This window comes from Bos mutus, chromosome 25, assembly GCF_027580195.1.
Source record: "Bos mutus isolate GX-2022 chromosome 25, NWIPB_WYAK_1.1, whole genome shotgun sequence".
NCBI lineage: Eukaryota > Metazoa > Chordata > Mammalia > Artiodactyla > Bovidae > Bos > Bos mutus.
Genome location: NC_091641.1, coordinates 738357 through 761574, shown reverse-complemented (window position 1 = coordinate 761574; position 23218 = coordinate 738357). Strand labels below are relative to the sequence as shown.

Here is a 23218-nt window from a genome sequence, read left to right as displayed (position 1 = left end):
AGCAAGTGTTTAAAGCATTAATGGTAACAATGTATTGGGTGGTTACTGCATACCTAAGAGTGAAACTATGAGGAAATGGAACAAGGACTGGGAATCGAGGTGACACTGTTTTCAAATCTTTCACCTCACATGAAATAATACTATTGGAAGGTAGATTCAGATTTTTCAAAATGTACACTGTAAACTCTATGGCATGACTCAAAGTTTTCAAAAGAAGTACAAAAAATAAGTGAGATAAAATCAACTTTATTTTTTAAATAATAAAACTAGAGAAGGCAGAAAAGGGAAAAAAGAAATAGAAGAAATGAAACTAATAGAAAACAGCTAGCAAAATGGTATATTTTAATCCAACTATACATAGTAACTTTAAAGGTGAGTGGACTAAAAGGAACAGTTAAGAATTGACAGACTGTTTAGAAAAAAAAGCAGGACTCAACTATATGAGGATGTATTAGTCATGGTTCTTCAGTAAAACAGAACTAATATTGGCCACTCCTGTGCTCGTGGAGGACAAAAAGTTCCACAATCTGCTGAGAGGTAAAAACACAGGAAAGCTGGTGGTTTAATTCTGTCCACGTCCAAAAGCCTGAGAACCAGGACAGTTGATGGCATAAGCTCCAGTTGAGGTCCAGAGGCCCAAGAATCAGACGGCTGATGATGTAAGTCCCAGTCCACGTCTGAAGGTCTGGGAACCAGGAGCACTGATGTCCAAGAGCAAAAGAAGATGAACGTCCCAGCTTAAAACAGAGAATAAATCGGCCCTTCCTCTGACTTTTTGTTCAGGTCCCAACTGACTGGGCGATGCCTACCTGCAGTGGTGACTGCAATCTTCTTCACTCAGTCTGTGGATTCAAATGTTAATCTCTTCTGGAAACACCCTCACAGCTACACCAAGAGATGTTTTACCAGCTCTCTGGGTGTCCTTAACTCAGGTAGGCTGACACATAAAACTAACCATTACAGTGCTCTACGAGCCACCTATTTTAATATTATAAAAGAATACTTCCAGTTTCAGCTCCAACATGTAAAGAATTTGGAAATCATAACACATCATTATGACGTGAAAAAGATGAAAAGACTGAAAATCATTGACTTTTTTGGGGCCAATTAGAGAACTGAGGTTGCATGGCAAACTTGCACCCCAAAATCTGGAAAGACAGACAAGTCCACAGACTCGAAGCTGAGATCTGCTTAACAGAGTGCCGAGGTCCAGCCCCGGCTGATCCAGGGTATCAAAGGGGAGACGGCGTCGGCGACTATTTATTTATTTATTCACCAAAGATATAAAGAATAATAGAATGAGGATAGCTCAGTAGGAAAATTCAGTGGAGAAAAGAAGCTGAGTAGCTTGGTTTACGTGGAAAATCAATATAACCCGTGACACCAGGTTAGCTCTGACCACGGAGGCCGCAGGCGCCCTCTCGAATAGCGGAAGGTGCCCCACTTAGACACCTTCTCGAGTGGGTCTTAGAAGCCCAGGCAAATAAATGGTCGCAGAGGATATCCGCGCTCCAGATGGAGACTCAGCTGGAAGTTAAGGGGAAGAATGACATGGGGAGACCAAGCTTTGGTGAGCAAGGCCCATAGCTTTATTTTCAACAGGGGCTTATATACCCTAAGTTACTCATAGAGGATAATAGGGGATGCAAATCAGCAGTCTTTGATCCTTATCAAAAACCAGGGTTTCTTTCCTGCAAATTTATCGTATACAAATGGTTTAGGTGATTTACATCATCTTCTGGCCAGAAGGCCTATTAACATTTTATGACTCTTGACAAAGACTTATCAACAAAGACTTATTTTCTCTAGGAGTAATTATTTTAAGGTTTGGCGCTATCTTCCGAAGATAAAATTGCATTCCTATAGGGCAGATGTGTAATGGGTTTACAACAAAGGAAAGAATTTATTACCTTAAGGGTCTAAAGTTACTAACACCAAGGCCACTACTTATTTTTTCTACATACCAACTATATTAATACACATTCAAGGATACAATTCAGGGGATGTGGAAACTTGGCAACAAACATTGGCTCATCAATGAAATCTTTTACTAGTTTTATACTGGCAGTTTTAAACTCTCTGAGAGGCTCTAAGCTATTTGAATATCTTAAGCTTCCCGTGCCCCTCGAGGCTGGGAGACTGTAAACAATCGTATGCATAGCTGCAGGAGTCCGGGTAAACTTGTCAGGTGAGTTAGAGAGCCATCTGAGGGGTTTGGATTTAAACACTCCTAGTTGCCCAGGAACTTTATTAATTGGAGCTGTAAGTTAACTCTTTGACAGAGAGAGTGAGATGGTGGTGGGGGACAGCCCCCAGTAAAGTCAGAGGTGAGAGCACAAAGCAATAAAGTAGGCAGACTCTGGTTTTTTGGGGGTAGATGCTCGAGAATATCCGGGGGGACTCCTGAGGCTCGATCCCGCCTTTGCGTATGCCGAGCCTCCTTCCTCATGACCTTTGTCACGAGTGGAATGTCTCTCGCCGGCTCCCGGCAACAGAGAACCAAAATCTACTGGAGCCATAACCTAGTGGGCATACTTAATGACAGTTTTGACAAATTGCTGGTGGGTGAGTGTGGGGAGCTTTGGGGGAGCTGCAGTATTGGGAGAGCTGCCTATTTTCCTGGGTTTTGCCTCCAGGAACCCCACCAGATTCTCAGAGTGAAAAGCTGAGAACGATCCCCTCCTGGCTTTAGGCAGGGGAGGAGGAGTAGAAATCCCAGGAGATCTGTGCACAGTGCTTTCCGCAACAAAGGCTGGCCTCCAGAGGAAAAGACTTTGGCAGAACTTTATCCAGGGCCACACAGAGTGGGCAGCTTACTCACCAGTGCATGTACCCACCGATTCTGGGGGCAGGGGAAAAAGGCTCGGTTAACATCGGAGATGGTCAACAGCACCTCGAGGGAGTTCCCTGGCAGTCCAGTGGTTAGGACTCCATTCTCTCACTGCCAAGGGCCTGGCTTCAATCCCTGGTTGGGGAACTAAGATCCCACAAGCTGAGAGCACAGCCAGAAAAAAAAGTCACTTTGAGAAGGCGCAGGATAAACAGTGGTTGCCAAACTGTCTTCTGGGGGCTTCACTGCCGCTCCCAGAGCTAGTTTCCCTGGCGAAGAGCTGAGTTTACCGTCTTACAATCCTGGAGGCTAGAAGTCTGGGATCGAGGTGCTGGCAGGGCCAACTCCCTCAGAAGCTTCAAGGCGAGGATTCTGCTTTGCCTTTCCCAGTTTCTAGCAGCCCTAGGCATTCCCCGGCCTGGGGCAGCATGACTCCAGCCTCTTCCACGGCCATCTTCCCTCTGTCCTCATGTGGCATTTTCGCGTGTGAGCGTCTATGTTTACGAGGTTCCCTCTAAAGATATCAGTCATATTGGATTAGGACCCACCCTAACGGCCTCATCTTTTTAACTAATTTTTATTGGAGTATAGTTGCTTTACAGTGTTGTGTGAGTTTCTGCTGGACAACAAAGGCAATCAGCTATATGTATACATATGTCCCCTCTCTTTTGGATTTCCTTCCCATTCAGGCCATCACGCTAATGGCCTCATCTTAATTTCCAAATAAGGTCACGCTCACAGCTAGGACTTCAACATATCCTTTTCTTTGGAGGACAGAAATCAACTCATAAGAGCAAGTATCTTAGAGAGTTAAGGAGAACTCAGCAGAGATCACTGAATGAGGAGGACTGCTCAGGTTGAAAAAGGAGACAAGCCAGGATGGGCAGGGACATAGCAGAGGAGACGGGTTAGGGAGGGGGCTGGACGTTTTGTAAGAAGCCGTGTTAAATTATTGCCAGAACATCTATTCAAAGTCGAGGCGGAAACACATTACAATGGTTAGCAGTGGTGGTTATTAGCAATAATTTTAATTTTCCATCTCTGCTGTGGAAGTCACATGGGGCATTACATGAAGAGGCTGGCCCAGCGCAAATACTTAACGAGTATTTCCCAGCATTTGCCAGGTGATGTTAATAACCCTGCGCACACAGTATACGGATCCGACAAGGGGAAAGCACAGTGAACACTCGAAGCAGAGGCGTGGCCGGGTGAGAGGAACAGCACGAGCAGAGCAGGGCACACTGCCCCAGCCTTCCCGTCCAGAAGGAGCAATACTGGTACTTACCGGAAAGAAAAGGAAGCACATGACTGAACAGGAAGAGAGTCTATAAATCTGTCAAATTTTGGCAAAAAAGTGAGAGAAACCTACACTGTGGGATGTCCGCGCCGTGTGACAACAGCACCGGTTAGGACGCGTCAGCCTGCAAATGACCAAAACGCAACCAAAACCGCCTCACATAATAAGGAGCAACAATCTCATATAACAAGAAACTCGGGATTAGGGAGATTCCAACCGTTTCATGAAGCCAACAAAGACCACGTTTCTCCTTCCTGCTCCACAGTTACCATGTTCCTCTCACTCCAGTACAGCTGCTGACGTCAGAAGATGAGCTATGTCTTCCCAAACATCTCTTTCTAAAAGCTAAAGAACTTTCCCCAGAAGCACCCTGGAGGATTTCCCACCCGACCTCACTGGCCAGGACTCCCTCCCATGGGCCTGCCTCTCCTGAAGCACGTGGAGTACACATCCCGAACAGTTCAATTAGGAAGAGGCAGAAGAGAGGGAGGAAAAAGTGCTCCAAGTGGCTACCGGAAAGGTACCCCACAGGGGCTTCCACATCTGCCTACATACAGGACATGCAGGGGCCTGAACAGAACATGAGGCTGGAATCTGAATGAACCACCCAGGATGGAAACGCATGAAGTCAAAGATAAGGGCCAAGCAATGGGTATCCCCGGCCTGCGGTACAAGGTGAAGAGAATCACCTCACTTCCCACCAGTCACTGGGGGGATGACTACAGATGCCAATGGACTCAACCAGAAAAACGGCCGGAGGCGCAAGCTGGAAGAGCAGGAGAACGTGTGCAGGTGCTCCCCGTCCACGGCATTGTAGAAGGAGACCTCCCCAGCCCCGTGATCCAGGAAAACTCCCACCCGCTGAAGAGCTGGCTCTCGCTTGGTAGGACTCACGGAGGTGCCTGTCAGGGGCCAAAAGCCAGCAGAGCTCCAGCCAACTGCCCAGATTCCCGCCTTGGGGCACATTGTCGAGCCACCAGGGATCCCCATGATGTCCTCCCGACACACCCCTGCAGCCACCTCCAGGCTGCCTCGGTTCTCAACTTCCCAGTAATGTTTCCCTGAAGTGAAAACATTTTTCCCCAAAACACAGGGTAAATGCTGAAATCGCTCCACAAAGCCTGTGGTCCTCTGCGGATTTCTCCATCCGGTAGCGTAGCTCCATGCTGTAAAAAACAGTGGCCAAGAACTGGTTGATGCTCCGTTTTTCACGTATCTCCCTTCCTGGGAGAAGACAAGTTTGGAATGAGCGGTGTCCTCAGCTAGATTTACAGCCACTGCAGAGAAAATGAGAGCTGAGATCAGTGATGAAGAGCTGACCACTAACCCTGCTCCAGAAATGCCCATCTGTCCCGGCTTCAGTTCCATCCTTCTCCTCCTATCAAGTACTGTTAGGGACGAGACACCTCACTGCCCCTCAACTGCTCCTCAGCTGGACTAGCAAGGTGCAGTTTGCATTAGCAACCTGAAGTCTTCACTTCCCTTCAGCTCTCAAAGACTACAGCCTAGAAAATGGGAGCTTATTATTCCACGGCCCCAAGTCTTCACCATCAGCATAAAATTTGAAGAAACAATAATAAATACCAATGTGCTGAATCCGTACCAGCACCAAGGCTGTCACCTGGCTGGTTCTTTGTACAGGAACACACGGGTGTCCTCCCAGGTCTCTCTACTGTTTCTCGTGGCTCGCTGGGCATCTCCACAAGCCCCCAGCAGGTAACTCAAGCCAAATTCAGAGCCTCGAAGGCCCCTCCCTTCTCGAGACTAATCCCCCGTCACAAGCACACATCTTGTTTTCTCTGCTCTCTAAGGCTTAAGGACATGACCGTCACCCAAATGCTCATACTTGGAAATCTTAACCTTATTTGATTCTTCTTCCCCTCTGACCCTCGTTGGCTAATGAATCACCAAGTCCTATCAGTTCTACCTCTGAGATGATCCCTCGGGTTCTTCCTTCCTCTCCCATCACCATTGTCTACATTCAGACCTTCAGCAAATGTGTCTATAACTTCCTCCCTGGCCTGCCTCCTAATTCTCTTCCCTCCCAAACCCTCCATGTCTCTTCAGTTTGCTGAGAGCTGTGTTTTGTTTTTTCTTAATTGACATAGATGTTAGATTTTGACAAAGGTTTCTTTTTCCTGCATCTACTGAGGTGATCAAATTTATCTTTTTTAAAGTGCTAATGTGGTGAATTACACTGATTTGCAAATATTAAACCAAACCTGCTTTTCTTCGATAAATCCCATTTAATTGTGATGTATTATACATTATTGAATTCAACTTGCTAAAATTTTCTTTCAAATTCTTCTGTGTCATGAGGGACATTGATCTATAGTTCGCTTTACTTGTAATGTCTTTGATTTTAGTATCACGGTAATGACTGGTTCCAAATAGGAAAAGGAGTACGTCAAGGCTATATATTGTCACCCTGCTTGTTTAACTTATATGCAGAGTACATCATGAGAAACGCTGGACTGGAAGAAGCACAAGCTGGAATCAAGATTGCTGGGAGAAATATCAATAACCTCAGATATGCAGATGACACCACCCTTATGGCAGAAAGTGAAGAGGAACTAAAAACCCTCTTGATGAAAGTGAAAGAGGAGAGTGAAAAAGTTGGCTTAAAGCTCAACATTCAGAAAACGAAGATCATGGCATCCGGTCCCATCACTTCATGGGAAATAGATGGGGAAACAGTGCAAACAGTGTCAGACTTTATTTTGGGGGGCTCGAAAATCACTGCAGATGGTGACTGCAGCCATGAAATTAAAAGACACTTGCTCCTTGGCAAGTGTCTTTTAATTTCATGGCTGCAGTCACCATCTGCAGTGATTTTATGGACTCTGTGGGAGAGGGAGAGGGTGGGGAGATTTGGGAGAATGGCATTGAAACATGTATAATATCATGTATGAAACGAGTCGCCAGCCCAGGTTCGATGCACGATACTGGATGCTTGGGGCTGGTGCACTGGGACGACTCAGAGGGAGGGTATGGGGAGGGAGGAGGGAGGAGGGCTCAGGATGGGGAACACAGGTATACCTGTGGCGGATTCATTTCGATATTTGGCAAAACTAATACAATATTGTAAAGTTTAAAAATAAAATAAAATTTAAAAAAATAAAATAAAATAAAAGACACTTGCTCCTTGGAAGGAAAGTTATGAACAACCTAGATAGCATATTCAAAAGCAGAGACATTACTTTGCCAACAAAGGTCCGTCTAGTCAACGCTATGGTTTTTCCTGTGGTCATGTATGGATGTGAGAGTTGGACTGTGAAGAAGGCTGAGCACCGAAGAATTGATGCTTTTGAACTGTGGTGTTGGAGAAGACTCTTGAGTGTCCCTTGGACTGCAAGGAGATCCAACCAGTCCATTCTGAAGATTAGCCCTGGGATTTCTTTGGAAGGAATGATGCTAAAGCTGAAACTCCAGTACTTCGGCCACCTCATGCGAAGAGTTGACTCATTGGAAAAGACTCTGATGCTGGGAGGGATTGGGGGCAGGAGGAGAAGGGGACGACAGAGGATGAGATGGCTGGATGGCATCACTGACTCGATGGACATGAGTCTGGGTGAACTCCGGGAGCTGGTGATGGACAGGGAGGCCTGGCGTGCTGCGATTCATGGGGTCACAAAGAGTCAGACACAACTGTGCGACTGAACTGAACTGAATGCAGGTCTTATAGAACAAGTTGGGAATAGTCTCTTCAATTTTTTGTTAAGAGTTTGTATAGAATAAATATTTCTTAAATGTTTGGTGAAATCACCAGTGAAGCCATTTTGGGAGGTTTCTAACTATAACATGAATAAAACTATTCCAGTTATCTATTTTTTCTTGAGTCAGCTTTGGTCATTCGAGTCTTTTAAGGACTTTGTCCATTTCATTCATGCTGTCAGATTTATCAGCATAAAGTTGCTCGTAATATTTCCTTATTATCCTTTTAGCATCTACAGAAGCTGTAGTAATGATGCCTCTCTCATTCTTGATACTAGTAATATGTCTTTTTTTCTTCCAGTCATTCTGCTTAAAATACATTTCAATAAAATTTAAATTCTCAAAGAGACAACTTTTGGTTCCACTAATTTTCTGTTGTTTTTCTGTATTCTGTTGCAATAATTCCTGCTCTGATTTTTAATTGTTTCCATCCTTCTGTTTCTTTAGGGCTTTATTTGCTCTTATTTTTCTAATGTCTTATGGTAGAAACTGGTATCACTGGTTTAAGAAATTCCTTTGTATTACATGTGGTTAGTGCTATAAATTTCCCCTTAAGTATTGCTTTAGCCGTATCCCACAAATTCCTTTTCATTCAGTTCAAAGTACTTCCTAGTTTCCCTTTTGATTCACCTTTAGCTCATGGATTATTGAGAAGTGTGTTATTTAGCTTCCTAACATTTGGGGACTTATCAAAGCTTTTTTTTTTTTTTTTTTACTGATTTCAAAACGCACTGTAGTCAAAGAACATATTATGCATGGCCTGAATCCTTTTGAATACTGTAGCCCACAGGCTCCTCTGTCAATGGGGATTCTCCAGGCAAGAATACTGGTGTGGGTTACATGCCCTCCTCCAAGGGATCCTCCCAACCCAGGAACTGAACCCAGGTCTCCCACATTGCAGAGAGACCTGCATCTTTACCATCTGAACCCCCAAGGAAGCCCTTTGAATACTGATGTCTTATGGCCCACCTTGTTCTACCCTGGAAAATGTTCCATGTACACACAAAAAGAATGTGTATTCTGCTGTTGTTTGGGGCAGTATTCTATAAATAACAGGGTGGTCAAGATGACAGATAGTTTTATTCAGTCTGTCTTTGATGATTTTCTGTCTACTTGTTCTAAAATTTATTTTTAAAAGGTATTGAAAATTCCAACTGCAATTGTGAATGTGTCTATTTCTCCTTGCAGCTCTATTAGCTTTTGCTTAATATATTTTGAAGCTCTGTTGTTAACTGTGTAAATGTTTAGAACTGTTATATCCTCCTGATAAACTGACCCATTTATCATTAGGAAATGACTTTCTTCATCTCTGGTAATATTCTTTGCTCTGAAATCTATTTGATAATAACATAACCATTAGATTTTTGACTAATGTTAGCATGATGTATCTCCACTGTTTTTGCCTGGAGAATCCCAGGGACAAGGGAGCCTGGTGGGCTGCCATCTATGGGGTCACACAGAGTCGGACACGACTGAAGTGACTTAGCAGCAGCAGCATGATGTATCTTTTCTCATAACATGTATGGGTCTTTGTATTTAATGTGTGTTTCTAGCAGCATATAGTTAGTGGGGTCTTGCATTTTTTTATCCAGTCCAATCAGTCTCTGCCTTTTAATCAGGATATCCAGATCATTTATGCTTAATATGATGAGGTTTGTACCTATCATCTTGCTGTATTTTCTACCTGTCCTTCTTTCCTCTTTTTTGCTTTCTTTCTGATTAACCAAGTGTTTTTATAATAATGATTCCACTTTATCTACTTTGTTGACTTATTAGCTATAACTTTGTTTCCAGCGGTTGCCATAAAGTTTACAAAGGTACACCTTTCACTTAACAACCTACCTTCAAGTGATATTATACCACTTCACATGTAAGAATGTATAACAGTATACCTTCATTTCTCCCCTCCCAACATTCATGTTCTTGTTGTTATAAAATAAAAGAATATATTATTTTCTGTTTGTTTAAACAACCACTGTATTTGTCAAGCTTCTCCACAGAAATAGAGCCAATAGGATGTGTGCGTACTTGTAGAAATTAGAAGGAACTGGCCCATGTGATCATGGTGACTGGCAAGTCCAAATCCATGGTGTGTAACAGCAGCAAGACCCAGGGAAAATTAATGTTCCAGTTCCTTCCGCAAGGCAGGAAGAACCAAAGCTGCAGACGGAGTCTGAAGGCAGTCTGCTGTAAAAGTCCCTTGTTCACAGGGGAAAGGCAGCCCTTTTGTTCTATTCAGGCCTTTAACTGACTAGATTAGGCTTGCGAACATTATGGAAAGCAATCTGCTTTCCTCAAGTTTCCTGATTTATATGTTCAGTTCAGTTCAGTTCAGTCACTCAGTCGTGTCCGACTCTTTGCGACCCCATGAATCGCAGCACACCAGTCCTCCCTGTCCATCACCAGTTCCCGGAGTTCACTCAGACTCACGTCCATCGAGTCAGTGATGCCATCCAGCCATCTCATCCTCTGTCGTCCCCTTCTCCCCCTGCCCCCAATCCCTCCCAGCATCAGAGTCTTTTCCAATGAGTCAACTCTTCGCATGAGGTGGCCAAAGTACTGGAGTTTCAGCTTTAGCATCATTCCTTCCAAAGAAATCCCAGGGCTGATCTCCTTCAGAATGGACTGGTTGGATCTCCTTGCAGTCCAAGGGACTCTCAAGAGTCTTCTCCAACACCACAGTTCAAAAGCATCAATTCTTTGGCGCTCAGCTTCTTCACAGTCCAACTCTCACATCCATACATGACCACTGGAAAAGCCATAGCGTTGACTAGATGGACCTTTGTTGGCAAAGTAATGTCTCTGCTTTTGAATATGCTATCTAGGTTGGTCATAACTTTCCTTCCAAGGAGTAAGCGTCTTTTAATTTCATGGCTGCAGTCACCATCTGCAGTGATTTTGGAGCCCCGAAAAATAAAGTCTGACACTGTTTCCACTGTTTCCCCATCTATTTCCCATGAAGTGATGGGACCGGATGCCATGATCTTCGTTTTCTGAATGTTGAGCTTTAAGCCAACTTTTTCACTCTCCTCTTTCACTTTCATCAAGAGGCTTCTGAGTTCCTCTTCACTTTCTGCCATAAGGGTGGTGTCATCTGCATATCTGAAGTTATTGATATTTCCACAGGCAATCTTGATTCCAGTATATGTTAACCTCATCTAAAAACACTAACAGCAATACCCAAAACAATGTTTGACCAAATATCTGAGTACCTTATACCCCAATCAAATTACCACAGGCATTAGCCACCCCTATCACCTTTAAAGAGACTTAAATAATGACAAAAATAGATATTTCTTTACATTACCATTTTGGAAGATCTTTTATTCCTTTGTATAGATCTGACTTCTATCCAGTATCATTTTCCTCCTGCTTGAAGGACTTCTGCTAACATTTCTTACAGTGCTGGTCTGATAAACTCCTTTAGTTTTTGTATATCTGCAAACATCTTTATCTCACCTTTGTTTCTGAAGTCTATTTTTGCCAGGAATAAAATTCTAGGTAAACAGTCTTTTTCTTTCAGTCTTTTAAAGTTCTTGCTCACTAGCACTGCTTCCAATGAGCACTGGGATGTCATCTTTACCTTTGTTCCATAGTATGTAACGTGTCCTTTTCTAGTTGTTGCATCTAAAATTTCCTCTGTATCACTGGTTTTGGTGTGGTTTTCACCATCTTTCTCATTTAGAACTTACTGAATTTCTTAGACGTGTGTGCTTACAGTTTTCATCCAATTTGGAAAGTTGAGTCACTGTTTCTCCAGCTGATTTTCTGTCTCACCCCATCCTTCTGCTCTCCCTGAGGGATCCGTCCCAGACATAAGGCTGCATGAAGGTGACCCACAGCTCAGTGAGCTGGCTTTCATTTTTTTTAAGTTTTTTTCCTCTGTTTCATTTTGCATAGTTTTCACTGCTCCATCTTTTCAAGTTCGTGTCCAATCACCTATTAGCCCCAACCAGCTTATTCTTCATCTCATAGTGTTCATCTCCAGAATATCTCCCATGTCCACAATATGCATCTTTACAAAATAGTTGCAATAACTGCATTAATGTCCTTCTATGTTTATGCTACCATCTTGGTCAATCTTGAGTCAATTTCAATTGATTATTCTCATCACATCATGTTTCCTACCTTTTTGCCTGCCTGGTAATTTCTGATGGGATGCCACATTGTGACTGTACATTGTTGGGGACTCATTTTTAAAATACCTATCCATCTTCTTGAGCTTTGTCCTGGGATGCAGTTACTTGGATAAATTTCATCCTTTTGGGTCTTGCTTTCCTGACATGTAAAGTGGGTCCAAAGTAGTGCTCAGTGGAGGGTTAATTATCCCCACTGATGAGGCAAGATTTTCCTGAGTACTCTACCCAGTGCCCCATGAATTAAGAGCTTTCCAGGGGCTGATAGGAACAGACGTTGCTCCTGGCCCTGTGCGAGCACCAGGAACTGTTCCTTCTAACCAATTTGAAAATTCCCTTAACCTCAGGTAGCTCTTCACAAGCACGTGCTGATCAGTCCCCCGCTGAATGTTCACAGGACGTCTCTGTAAACCATCAGGGTTCTCCCTGTCCAGCTCTCTCCTCTCCAGCACTCTGTAAACTCCCACTGCTTTGTTCTGACTCTCAGCACCACTCCTCAACTGAGGCAGTCCACCTGGCTCCCCCTGTGTTACCTTCCCTGAGGTGGCCTGGAAACCCTCAAGGCTGGAGGCTGGGGCCATCGTAGGACTCCGCTCATTCGGTTCACATTCCCGTGTATCACTGTCCTTCACTGCCTGATGTTCAGTGTTTTAAAAACTGTTGTTTCATGTATTGCCTATTTTGGGTGTCTTTGGTCAACTGCATCTCAAGAGTAAGTCCAGTCCCCTGTCACTTCGCTTTATCTGGAAGTGGACATCTACAACATGGCTCCTGATCAGGGATGTGCTCTTGAGAATGCAGCTCATGTCATGTCAGGCCTTGGTACTTCTCTGGAGATCCAGTCCGTTTACCTCCAGTCGTTCTTACACTCATCTTCTCAAGCTTATTCCTGCCTTTCCCCGTCCGCACCTTACACTGAGTCATATCAAACACCCTCCCCTCTATCTTCTCCACATCTCAGCTCATGCTGCCACCTCTGCTTGGAAGCCGCCTCTCATTTTCCACTTGGCAAACTCCTACTTATCCTTCAAAGTCCCAAACAACTGACACCTGTGCTGTGAAAACCTCCTCACCTTGCCCCAGCAGAGAGCCTGCACTTCTGTGATATTTGACTCATTACCACTGGTAAACACTGGGCCCCACGGTACTGCACTAAGTGATGTGTCTGTCTCTCCAACTTGCTCATGCGTTCTTAGAAAGAATAGGTCCTTTTCTTTTTGTGTAACTAGTACCTTTAACATCCTAACGTCCTTTACCTTTAAACGGATGGTTCTTCAGTGAAGCGTATATCCATTTATCCCTAAGTAGTTATTTACCATTTTCTTGACCCTCCTGTTGGCTGCATGCTCTGCTTTCTCCTTCCTTTTCAGACTCCTCTCAATGTTCATTCTCTGAGCTCCAACTCCCTGAAATTCTGCTCACCTTGGAATCGCTTCAGCATTTCCTTCATCATTGGTAGCCGGCACACAGTCTTCACCGTTAGGTCTTCAAAGGAATAGTTCACATCCTGATTCTCACACCTAGGAAAAGCACAGAAGGCTGCTCTTCTTAGGAGACAAACAGGACGGCCAAGACCCTCAACTCCCACCGAAGGTTCCAAGCCCAGAGTTCAGACTACTCTCCTATTCCTCCTGGTGCAAGCAAGCAGGATTCCTCCCCCTCGGTCCCCTCACATCAGTGCCCAGACTGATCCGTGGGGCCCAGGCCTCCTTACCCCTCTGCTTGGCCTGTATCTTTACAATCTACTCAACCGCCCATAAGCAGAAAAGAGCTCATACCTGGTCAACACCTCTGCTGGATTCTGTGAAGAGAAGAAAGAAAGAAGTTATGTACCCTCGCCGTGAGATCTGTTACTCAACTTGGTGAGCAGCTACTTTTCTGTCAGTTGCTTTTGTGAGCATCACACATGATCTCCCGCTGCCAAGCCCAACAGGGTTAACACAGGGCAGTCTTTTTTCGTGTGAGCCCTCTGCCGTATTTAACAACGTTGACCCATCCTTTCCCTGAAACCCTCCTCTTCCTCCTTTGGCACTATGACATGAGCTGTCTCCTGGCTCTCCGTCTACTTCTCCATCTACACTCTTTCAGTCACAGACAAGTGTTAATGAGGATGTGGTGGGAATATAAAATGGTTCAGCCACTTTGGAAAAAGGCAGTTTCTTAAAAAGTTAAATATAAATATACCATCAGTTCAGTTCAGTTCAGTCGCTCAGTCGTGTCTGACTCTTTGCGACCCCATGAATCGCAGCACGCCAGGCCTCCCTGTCCCTCACCAACTCCCGGAGTTCACTCAGACTCACGTCCATCGAGTCAGTGATGCCATCCAGCCATCTCATCCTCTGTCGTCCCCTTCTCCTCCTGCCCCCAATCCCTCCCAGCATCAGTCTTTTCCAATGAGTCAACTCTTCGCATGAGGTGGCCAAAGGACTGGAGTTTCAGCTTTAGCATCATTCCTTCCAAAGAAATCCCAGGGCTGATCTCCTTCAGAATGGACTGGTTGGATCTCCTTGCAGTCCAAGGGATATACCATATAGCCTAGCAATTCTGCTCCTACTACTTAACCAAGAGAAATGAAAACATATGTCCACACAAAGAATGGCAGACAAATATTAAGGCAGAACCCTTTATAGTAACATTTGGGTTATGTCCACCAACTGGTGAACAGGTATACAAAATGAGGTATATTCTGCAGTGGAATACTGTTCAGGAATAAAAAGGGAATGCAAATATGATACGATGCTTCAACATAAATGAACCTCAAAATCATCATCCTAAATTAAAGAATTCATATACAAAAAAAATGTGTTATTTCAAAGATTCTGCTATAATATATGTTTGAATATGGAATTGGAACTTCACTGCTCAAGCAAGTTGTAAACGTTCTAGACACTTCTTGGAATTTAAGTATCTCATATTACCTGAGCTCATCAAACCTGAACTTCACATTAATTTCCCTTGGAAAGTAAATCTTTGACTCTTTAATTATATAATAAAAATAGTAACACAATTAGCAAAAGAAAAAAACATGTCTTCTACTAAACCCACTTACCAGGAAGGACACTCAGCTCTAAAGACAAGAGGGAGATGAGTTAGTGATGTTAACAATTCGATAAAGATAGAGACTATGCCGTTCCCTGCTGGTCTCACCTGGAGCAGCTCCAGGGTGGAGCTCTGGCTCTTCTCCTTCACCTCTAGGATGAGCTTCTTCAAGGAAGTGATCATTTGATTGAGCCTAGATATGTTCTCACTTTGCTTCTTCTTTGTCTCTTCTTCTTCCTGCCTCAGTCCCTGAAGAAACAATTGCTCTTCTTCATTCAGGAGGACGTGCAGCTTTGCAAACTCCGCGATGACTCTCATTCGCTGATTCTTCATCTTCTCCTGCAGCCACAAGAGACTAGCTCAGTCCTCTCTCTGCCTGGTCCTTCCTCCTAAATTCCCTGCATGGGACTCCCCAATAGTCCACGATCCTTTCATTCAAATCACCTCCTCCAGAAAAGCTCCTGCTCACCCCCTACAAATGTCCTCTACTCCTTTCTCTATGCCTGCTTGATATCTTCATACTATAGTATTAACTCGTTCTTCGTAGTATCTGAGTTTCTACTACTGATTGTCATGCTTTGTTCGTATAGTTTTCAAACTAAAATGCACTTTCACACCTATTATTTAATTTAGCCCTCAGAACACCTAGTGTGTAGTTGTGGTAAATCTCAGACATACAGGTGCGTACCCACATCATACCTCCCAACTGGACAACAGCTCTGGGGGGAAAGTTCATTTGCTTTCCACAATGCCATAGACCCAAATCAACACCCACCTCAGAAGCCAACCCAGGAGGACTACAGGAAGGAAAGGCGCACCACCCTTGAGGTCTGAGGATGAAGGGTGTGGGACGCGTGTGGTCCAAAGCCACGGGAGAGATCAACTCTTCCTTTTCTGTCAGCCTGACAACTGATAAGACCCTGTGAGCTCTTCCCAGCCAAAGCCCTTGAGCAGCCTCAGGCTGAAAGGACAAAGGGCAAGAAATACCCAGCTCCTTCTGCTATTACCTTCCACTCTGCAGCATTCTTCACTTCCGTGTCCTGAAAATGTATGACTTTCTTCATCTTGGCTGTCAGACTAGACTGAGTCTTCAGAAGTTTTTCCTGCCAGCAGAAGAAACACGCCTAAGTAGGAAATCATCTCTTCCAGCATCTTCCTTATTCAAGAGCTAAAAGTCACCTCGGCCAAACATGAGACTGAGAAGATGCTGAAGATGACCACAGGTTAATGCACGAGAACTAGTCTGCTCTCAGGTCATCAAAACACTACATAAAGTTTGCTCATTAAGTAGACAAAAATTAATAAATACCCAGTACTGGCAAGGGAGAAGACCTCTGGCACCATAATGGTAGGAGAACAAAAAGATCCCATCTAGTAAAGTGATTATCCTACAATTAAAATAAATAAACAAAAATGTTTTTTAAAGTTCCCACCTTTTTGAAGGGCAACTGGCAAGATTTAACAGTATTTAAAATATGCAATAATCCTATTTCTAATAAGAATATCCAACAAAACACTAGTAAAAAGTATATATATAGGAATGTTTATTGCAGCATTCTTCATTATCCATCAGTGGGGAATTATTAAATTATGATACACTGATACCCTACATCAATTTCAGCTCTCGCTATAATGCTGTTTTGAAAAGAACAAATATACATGTGTCTGTGTAACTGTGTATGTTTATAATTGAATAGAAAATAATCTGGAAAGATATATAACTAGGTATTATTAACAGTGCTTATTTCTAGGGAATAGGAATGGTGGAGGGAGTCAGAGGGAGAACTAGAAATTTAATAAACTTGTTTTGTTTGGATTTCTACAAGAAGCATATATCCTTTTGTAATTTAAAACACCCAAATCAGCTATTAAAAAATCAAGCCAATTAGAATTAACAGAGTAAAGCTGCAGAGGGTGAGCAGCTAGTAGCAGAATGTCAGGCAGGACCTTAGAGGCAGAGGCAGACAGGTTAGAGACGGCACACATCAGGGTCAAACCTCACGTGCGTGTGAAGCCTCTAATGAGATAAACAGCTCCTCTGAATGTGACTAAGAAATTTTTTTCAAGTTTTCACTTTTGTTTGCTAAGAAGATTCCATTTTTAAAAGCCCTTAGCGATTCCAGTATGCATGAATTATGCTGCCCCCTTACCCAAGACGCTACCTATGCATTTCTGTATCCTGGCAGCTAAAGAGGTCCCCTGGGCAAACCCTTTGGGGAGATTAGAAAACTTCTTCCCTGCAGTAACAGAAATTGCCACAAGGTGGCGGGAGGGCAACACCGAGCATTTCAAAGCTGGGTAGACCCACAAGTTCAAAAAAATCACTTTTTCTTCATTTAACTTCAGACTTTTGTGTTTATACAGAACTACAACAAAAGAACATCCATTTTATAGAATGAAGACATTTTCTGACTTGTAATCATGTAGTTTAAACGACACGAAACTTCAAATCAGATCTGAGTTTCAGTCTAGACCTTCGTCAACTAGCTATAGATCTGTGGTTAAGTCAGTCTCACACATTTCCTAGGCTGCAGCTTCCTTACCTAGAAGATGAAGGCAACCACGATAGATGTTCTTTTCTTAAACACCATGCCAGCTCTGAGGTTTTGTGAATTTCAATCATTGTAACCTCTGCATCCAATCCAGGCAAATAGGTCTTACCTCCAAAATACATGTCAAATCTGCCCATCTGCCTATTTGCCACCCCCAGCCACCTCCTTGTTCAAACCACCTCTTGTCCAGACAGCTATCAATACAACAGCCTCATGACTGGTCTCCCTATTTCCAATCTTGTTCGTCTCTCAGCCAATGTCCTCGGGGCAGCCAGAATCATCTTCTAAGACCAGTCCAGTCACGTCAGTCCCCTGCTGAGCTTCTCCAAGGGCTTCCCTCATCACTGAGGAAATTCAGCCACCTCGCGGTCCGACAGATCGCCACTCTTGCCTGCATCTCCCAACTCATCTCGCGCTACTTTTCCCCTTGCTGATCATGCTTCGGGCGCACCGCTCTTCTTTCAGTGTCATGGGGATGTCCCGCTCTTCCCAGCCTCAGGGTCTGAATTTGCTGTCCACTGCCTGGGATGTTCTCCCCACAGTTCCTCTGATAGTTCCATCAAGCCTCAGCTGAAATGTCATCTCTTCAGAGAAGACTGCCTGCGCCCTTCTTAGAGCCCTCGTCCCTTCTCTGGCGTGGCACACTATGTCTTTCATAGCACATATTATCATCTGTGATTATTTGTCTACTGTTTACCTCCTACCCCCACCCCAGCCAGACTACAGTAAGCTCCATGGTCTTTTCATCACTGTACTCCTTTTCTGGGTCTGGCACTATAGGACAGCATCTGACACAAAACGGGTGGTTCAACAAATATTTCTTAAATGAGTTAATAGCAGAGTCAACAGACTAAATATTGGCTTGAAGTAAAGAGGTGCTGGGCTTGGAAGCCTTTTCCAAAAAAACACTTTGCTCCCTGAAGTTTATGAAGTTATTTCTCTCTGTGTGTTCTCTCGTTCTCTCCCACCATCGATGACTCCATTAAAGGCAACTTCTGCTCTGAATACTCTCCTCAGTGAAGGCACTAAGATGTAGGCCCAAGGTCCTCTATCCTGTCTGTGTATCAGAATGTCTTAAAAGTGCTTCCAGGTGGCTCTAATGTGGATCCTGAGCCACTGCTGTGGCCCAAGAGAGCAAGCAGAGCGGGCTAGGAATTCATCAAAGCAGGTTTCCTGGACGCGGTGCTCAGGTGTCAGATCCTAAGAGAAAGCGTCCAGCACACTGTTTGCAGAGCGCAGGTGTGGGCACAGACGGGGGGATTTTCCACAGACTTAGCGAACGCCAGCACTTATGACACAGTGCACGTGCCGAGAATGGGATGGTGGAAACAGGGGAGCTTTACCGAAGAGCAAGCCAATGTTTTTCAAGTTAACTCGGGGCGGGGATGTGTATGTGCTAAGTCACTGCAGTCGTGTCTGACTCTTTGAGACCCTACTGACTGTAGCCCACAGGCTCCTCTGTCCATGGGATACTCCAGGCAAGAATACTGGAGTGTGTTGTTATGCTCTCCTCCAGGGGCTCTTCTCCACCCAGGGATACAGCTCGTATCTCTTCCGTCTCCTGCATTGGCAGGCAGGTTCTTTACCACAAGCACCAGCTGGGGTGGGGATGGAGGTGGGTAAACAGAGCAGTGATTACACAGAAGAGGGTGCAGAAAAGGACCAATCCTGGGGATTTCCCTGGTGGTCCAGTGGCTAAGACTCTGTGCTCACAATGCAGGGGGCCCGGGTTCAATCCCTGGTCAGGGAACTAGATCGAACATGCCACAACCAAGATCAAGGATCCCAGGTGCCAGAGCTAAGACCTGGCACAGCCAATTAAACAACAATAAATAAAAAATTTTTTAAAGCAAAAGCTTCTAAATATATAATCTAATATATATAGAGAAAATCTAAAACAAAATAATCTAAGGGAAAAAAAAAAGGATAGACTGATAATTCTAAAATGCTGTGTTTCTAGTCTCCTATGCCCCCTGCCTCCTGTCCCTTCTCCCTGGACTTCATGTCACAGTTACTTCACTCTCACCGTGTCCCCAGTGAGCACCAGACATCCAGACTGCGGTCCTGGACTCCTCTCTCTTCCCGACCCATTATTACAATTAGTCACAATGTTACTCAGTTAACCCACACCCGCCTCTTCTCCAGGACCCCTGTCCTGCACTGATTCAGGCCCTACGGCCTCCTGCTTCAAATGGTGCACCGACAGCCTAACTGCTCTTCTTCATTCATCCCCCGTGGACGTCACGATGAACATGGTAAAACAAAGAGCTGAGAGCCAATCATGGCTTCCCTTGCCTTCAAGTCCTTCAATGATCCCGATTTGCTGGAAGAGAAAACTCAGGCTTTTCAGTGTAGTGAACAAGATCCTCCACAACGCAGACCCTGTCTCTTTCTTCAGCTTCAGCTCCCACCAACCTCCCTCGCATGTGCCCCCCTCCCAAGGCAAAGAACAACCTCATCCATCAAGAGCGGGCTCATGTTTCAGTCCCCTGTAAAGGTGATCCTCACTCCTGTCTGATGCCTCTAATCTCAGACCTTCTGTATGTTGATAACTCACATACACTGAAATTACCGGTCTATATGCTTACATCCCCTACAAAACAAGACCCACGTCTTCCTCATCTATTTATGTCCAGAGTCTAGAACAATGCTTAGCATACAGGAAGTACCAATAAAGGCTACTGAATAAAGAAATGAATATATACTTTCTAGTCTAACTTTGGAGAAGGCAATGGCACCCCACTCCAGTACTCTTGCCTGGAAAATCCCATGGAGGGAGGAGCCTGGTCGGCTGCAGTCCATGGGGTCGCTGAGGGTCAGGCACGACTGAGCGACTTCACTTTCACTTTTCACTTTCATGCACTGGAGAAGGAAATGGCAACCCACTCCAGTGTTCTTGCCTGGAGAATCCCAGGGACAGGGGAGCCTGGTGGGCTGCCATCTATGGGGTCGCACAGAGTCAGACACGACTGAAGCGACTTAGCAGCAGCAGCAGCAGTCTAACTTTGCATGTTTCCTGTTTATAGTCAGCTGATAAAAATGAACAGCATTTGACAGTTTACAATACACTTTAACTTGTATCATTACATTCATGCTTTCAATGAGTACTTACTAGATACCAATTCAGATGGAGACCACTGGAGTGACACCTTCAGTAATGGAAGGGGGTGGGGCTAGTCTGGAAAGGATGATCAAGGAAGGTCTTCAAGCTAAAATCTAAAAGGATCTAAAGGACAGAAGGTATGGGTAGAGAGAGAGAACAGGCTTGAAATAAAAGCAGGAAGGCCAGTGTGGCTGGAACAGAGTATGATAAACTAATTTATTTAACTGAAGCTTCTTAACCCATAAGATAGGTAGAACAGAGAATCTCCAAATTCAAACATTAAGTGATTTTCCCAACTGATGAAGCTAGTAACAAAATCTAGGCTTATCCCTCCAAGCCAGGCTTTTCCCAAATCATCAGCTGTTGATGACATCTGTAGGCACAAACCTGTACTGTCCAATACAGCATCCGTTAGCCATGTGAGTTCCTGATACATGGAGAGCCCAAACTGATGTGTGTAAATGTGAAGCACACACATATTCAAAGGCCTGTCATGAAAAAATTAAAATATCTCATTGATAATTTTCGTATCGATGTTGGATATTTTGGATAAATGAGTTATTAAAATTAGCATCACCTGTTTCATTTCAACACTAGAAAAACTTTGAATAACAGATGTGCCTGGTTCCTTTTGTTTCTATTGGACAGCACCGGTGTATAACCCCTCAGGATGACCGAGCTGCCGGGAGGCCAGTCCCTGGAAAGTTCTGCGATGATGACTGAGCCTCCACCGCCCTCCCAATTCCAGTTTTAAACTCCAGCTCTGATCTGTGAGTGTCTTCACTTTTTTAAGCCTGTCAGGGGTGGGGGTGAGGGTAGGTTTATGCCTCCAGTGCATACACTAAAGGTTCCCAGGGCATATACCGGCAGCCCAGCCCCGTAAACGGCCTGCTCACCCGGTAGCTCTTGCAGGCCTCGTCGGCTGGGGACATGGTGTGGGCCTGGTGCTCCTGCGACTCCCTGCACACCAAGCACACGAGCCGCTGATCATCCTCGCAGAAAAGCCGCAGCGGCTCCCAGTGGCGGCCGCACAGGCCCGCGGGCACGGGGCCCAGGCGCCGGCGCCGCATCCTCTCGGTCAGCCGGGCCAGGGCCCAGTTGGGCCTCATCGAGGCGGGCGCCGACGGCCGCCGACACTCGGGGCAGCGGACGGGGCTGCCGCCCGGCGCCCACGTGCGGCACAGGCAGCCGCGGCAGAAGTTGTGGCCGCACTCGATGGACACCGGGTCCTCGAAATAGTCCAGGCAGATGGCGCAGGTCAGCTCCTCCTGGAAGTCCTCGGCCTCCATGCCGCCCCTCTGTCCCGGATGAGTCGCCTGCGGGCGGCGGGCGGTGGCCTTCGGACCCGGGGCCGCCGAACTCCTCTGCGGTTCGCGATCCAGCGGGGGCGCGGGGTTGGGGGGCGCTGCGGCCCTTTCCGCCCGCTCCGGAGCGTGCGAACCGCCGGTTTCCGCGCGAAGAAGGCCCGTAGGAAGTGACAGAACGGCGGGCTGCGACGGGACCAACAATAACGATGCGGAAGTCCCCCGGGAAGCCTAGAGAGGCTTCGAGGCGCGCGTCGGTTTGCGGGGCGCGCGGGAGTATGGTGGTGCTACCGCAGCTGCAGCGGCTGCTGGTGGAACCAAACAGGGAGGTGCTAATGAACTTGTCCTTCCGGTTTGCCGGCTGCTCCCGGAAGATTTAGGGTCTAGAATCCTAGGCTAGCTGCTGCCCAGAAAGGCATTCCGGGCGAGGTACACCCTAGCGGCGTGGAGGGCCAGGCGGAGAACCTGGGGCTGGGGGCGTCTGTGCAGCCCCGCTGCAAGCGGGGCTAAGGAGGCGCCTTGCCCCACAGGCTGGCTTTTTCTGAAGTTGTCCTTTTTTGTTCAGCTTCATTCTGTCAGTACAAAGGCAGACGTACAGATACACAGACACAGGAAAGGAACCCGTTCTTGACCTCCAACCCCGAGGTCTAGTTGAGATGCTCAAAAGGCAGGATTTCTTGCTGCTCCCACAAAACCCACCCACTCAAAGCTCAACTCTCCTGGAGTCTCCTGGGCCGACTGGAGAGCCAGCTTTCTGGGAGGCGAGCAGGAAAGGGAGTGTTTAGCCCCCACGACCTAGTGGGGAGCCATCTGATCACCCTACTACCCTGATTTCTCTTTCTTCCCCAGCACAGGGGACACACCAGGAAGAGGAAGCCCAACCTCAGGGCATGGGGCACACTCAGCCAGTGCAGATAGTGGTTCTAATAATTAAGGTAGGGGGAAGAACCTAGGGTTAGATGGTTTCCCCCAGGTTTGAGACTTCCCACCAGTATTTTAGGTGGTTCGATGCAGAGGAAGTCTGTAGGCTGAGGATGTTCTGTGTCAGCTTTTGGGTGATCTGTGAGCCGCTGTTGTCTAAGATGCTAGGAAGGAGCAGCTGCTGGTGCTAGAGCTGTTCCTGACCCTCCCACCCGAGACGGTCAAGACCAGGGTGTGAAAGCGGCACCTGGGGAGTGGAGCTGAAGCTGTAGCTGTTGTGAGGATGTTGCGAAAGGCCAATGGGACCGGGAGAGTGGAAAGA

At 45.7% G+C, this 23218-nt stretch overlaps 1 protein-coding gene, 1 long non-coding RNA gene and 1 other non-coding gene across 4 annotated transcripts in view; 2 read left to right on the top strand and 1 right to left on the bottom strand.

Moving 5' to 3' along the window:
- Window positions 1-21554, top strand: part of LOC138985547 (uncharacterized) — a 44193-nt gene extending 22639 nt beyond the window's left edge. The window contains exon 4 of one of the 2 annotated variants that reach the window (XR_011462583.1): window positions 21320-21554. This is a non-coding gene — a long non-coding RNA (uncharacterized lncRNA). Of the gene's footprint in view, window positions 1-6578; window positions 7298-21319 lie in introns of those variants that run through there. The other variant, XR_011462584.1, reaches the window with a different exon arrangement.
- Window positions 1567-22328, bottom strand: TRIM4 (tripartite motif containing 4). The gene is made up of 6 exons (XM_070362243.1): window positions 21568-22328; window positions 16024-16119; window positions 15125-15355; window positions 13756-13778; window positions 13400-13497; window positions 1567-5404 (listed from the first exon to the last, which is right to left on the bottom strand). The coding sequence occupies exons 1-6, from the start codon at window positions 21958-21960 to the stop codon at window positions 4818-4820; spliced, it is 1428 nt and encodes a 475-aa protein (XP_070218344.1). The 5' UTR covers window positions 21961-22328; the 3' UTR covers window positions 1567-4817.
- On the top strand, window positions 19246-19318 carry TRNAV-CAC (transfer RNA valine (anticodon CAC)). The gene has a single exon. It is a non-coding gene; the product is annotated as a tRNA-Val (tRNA).
- Window positions 22329-23218: the final 890 nt, after the last annotated feature.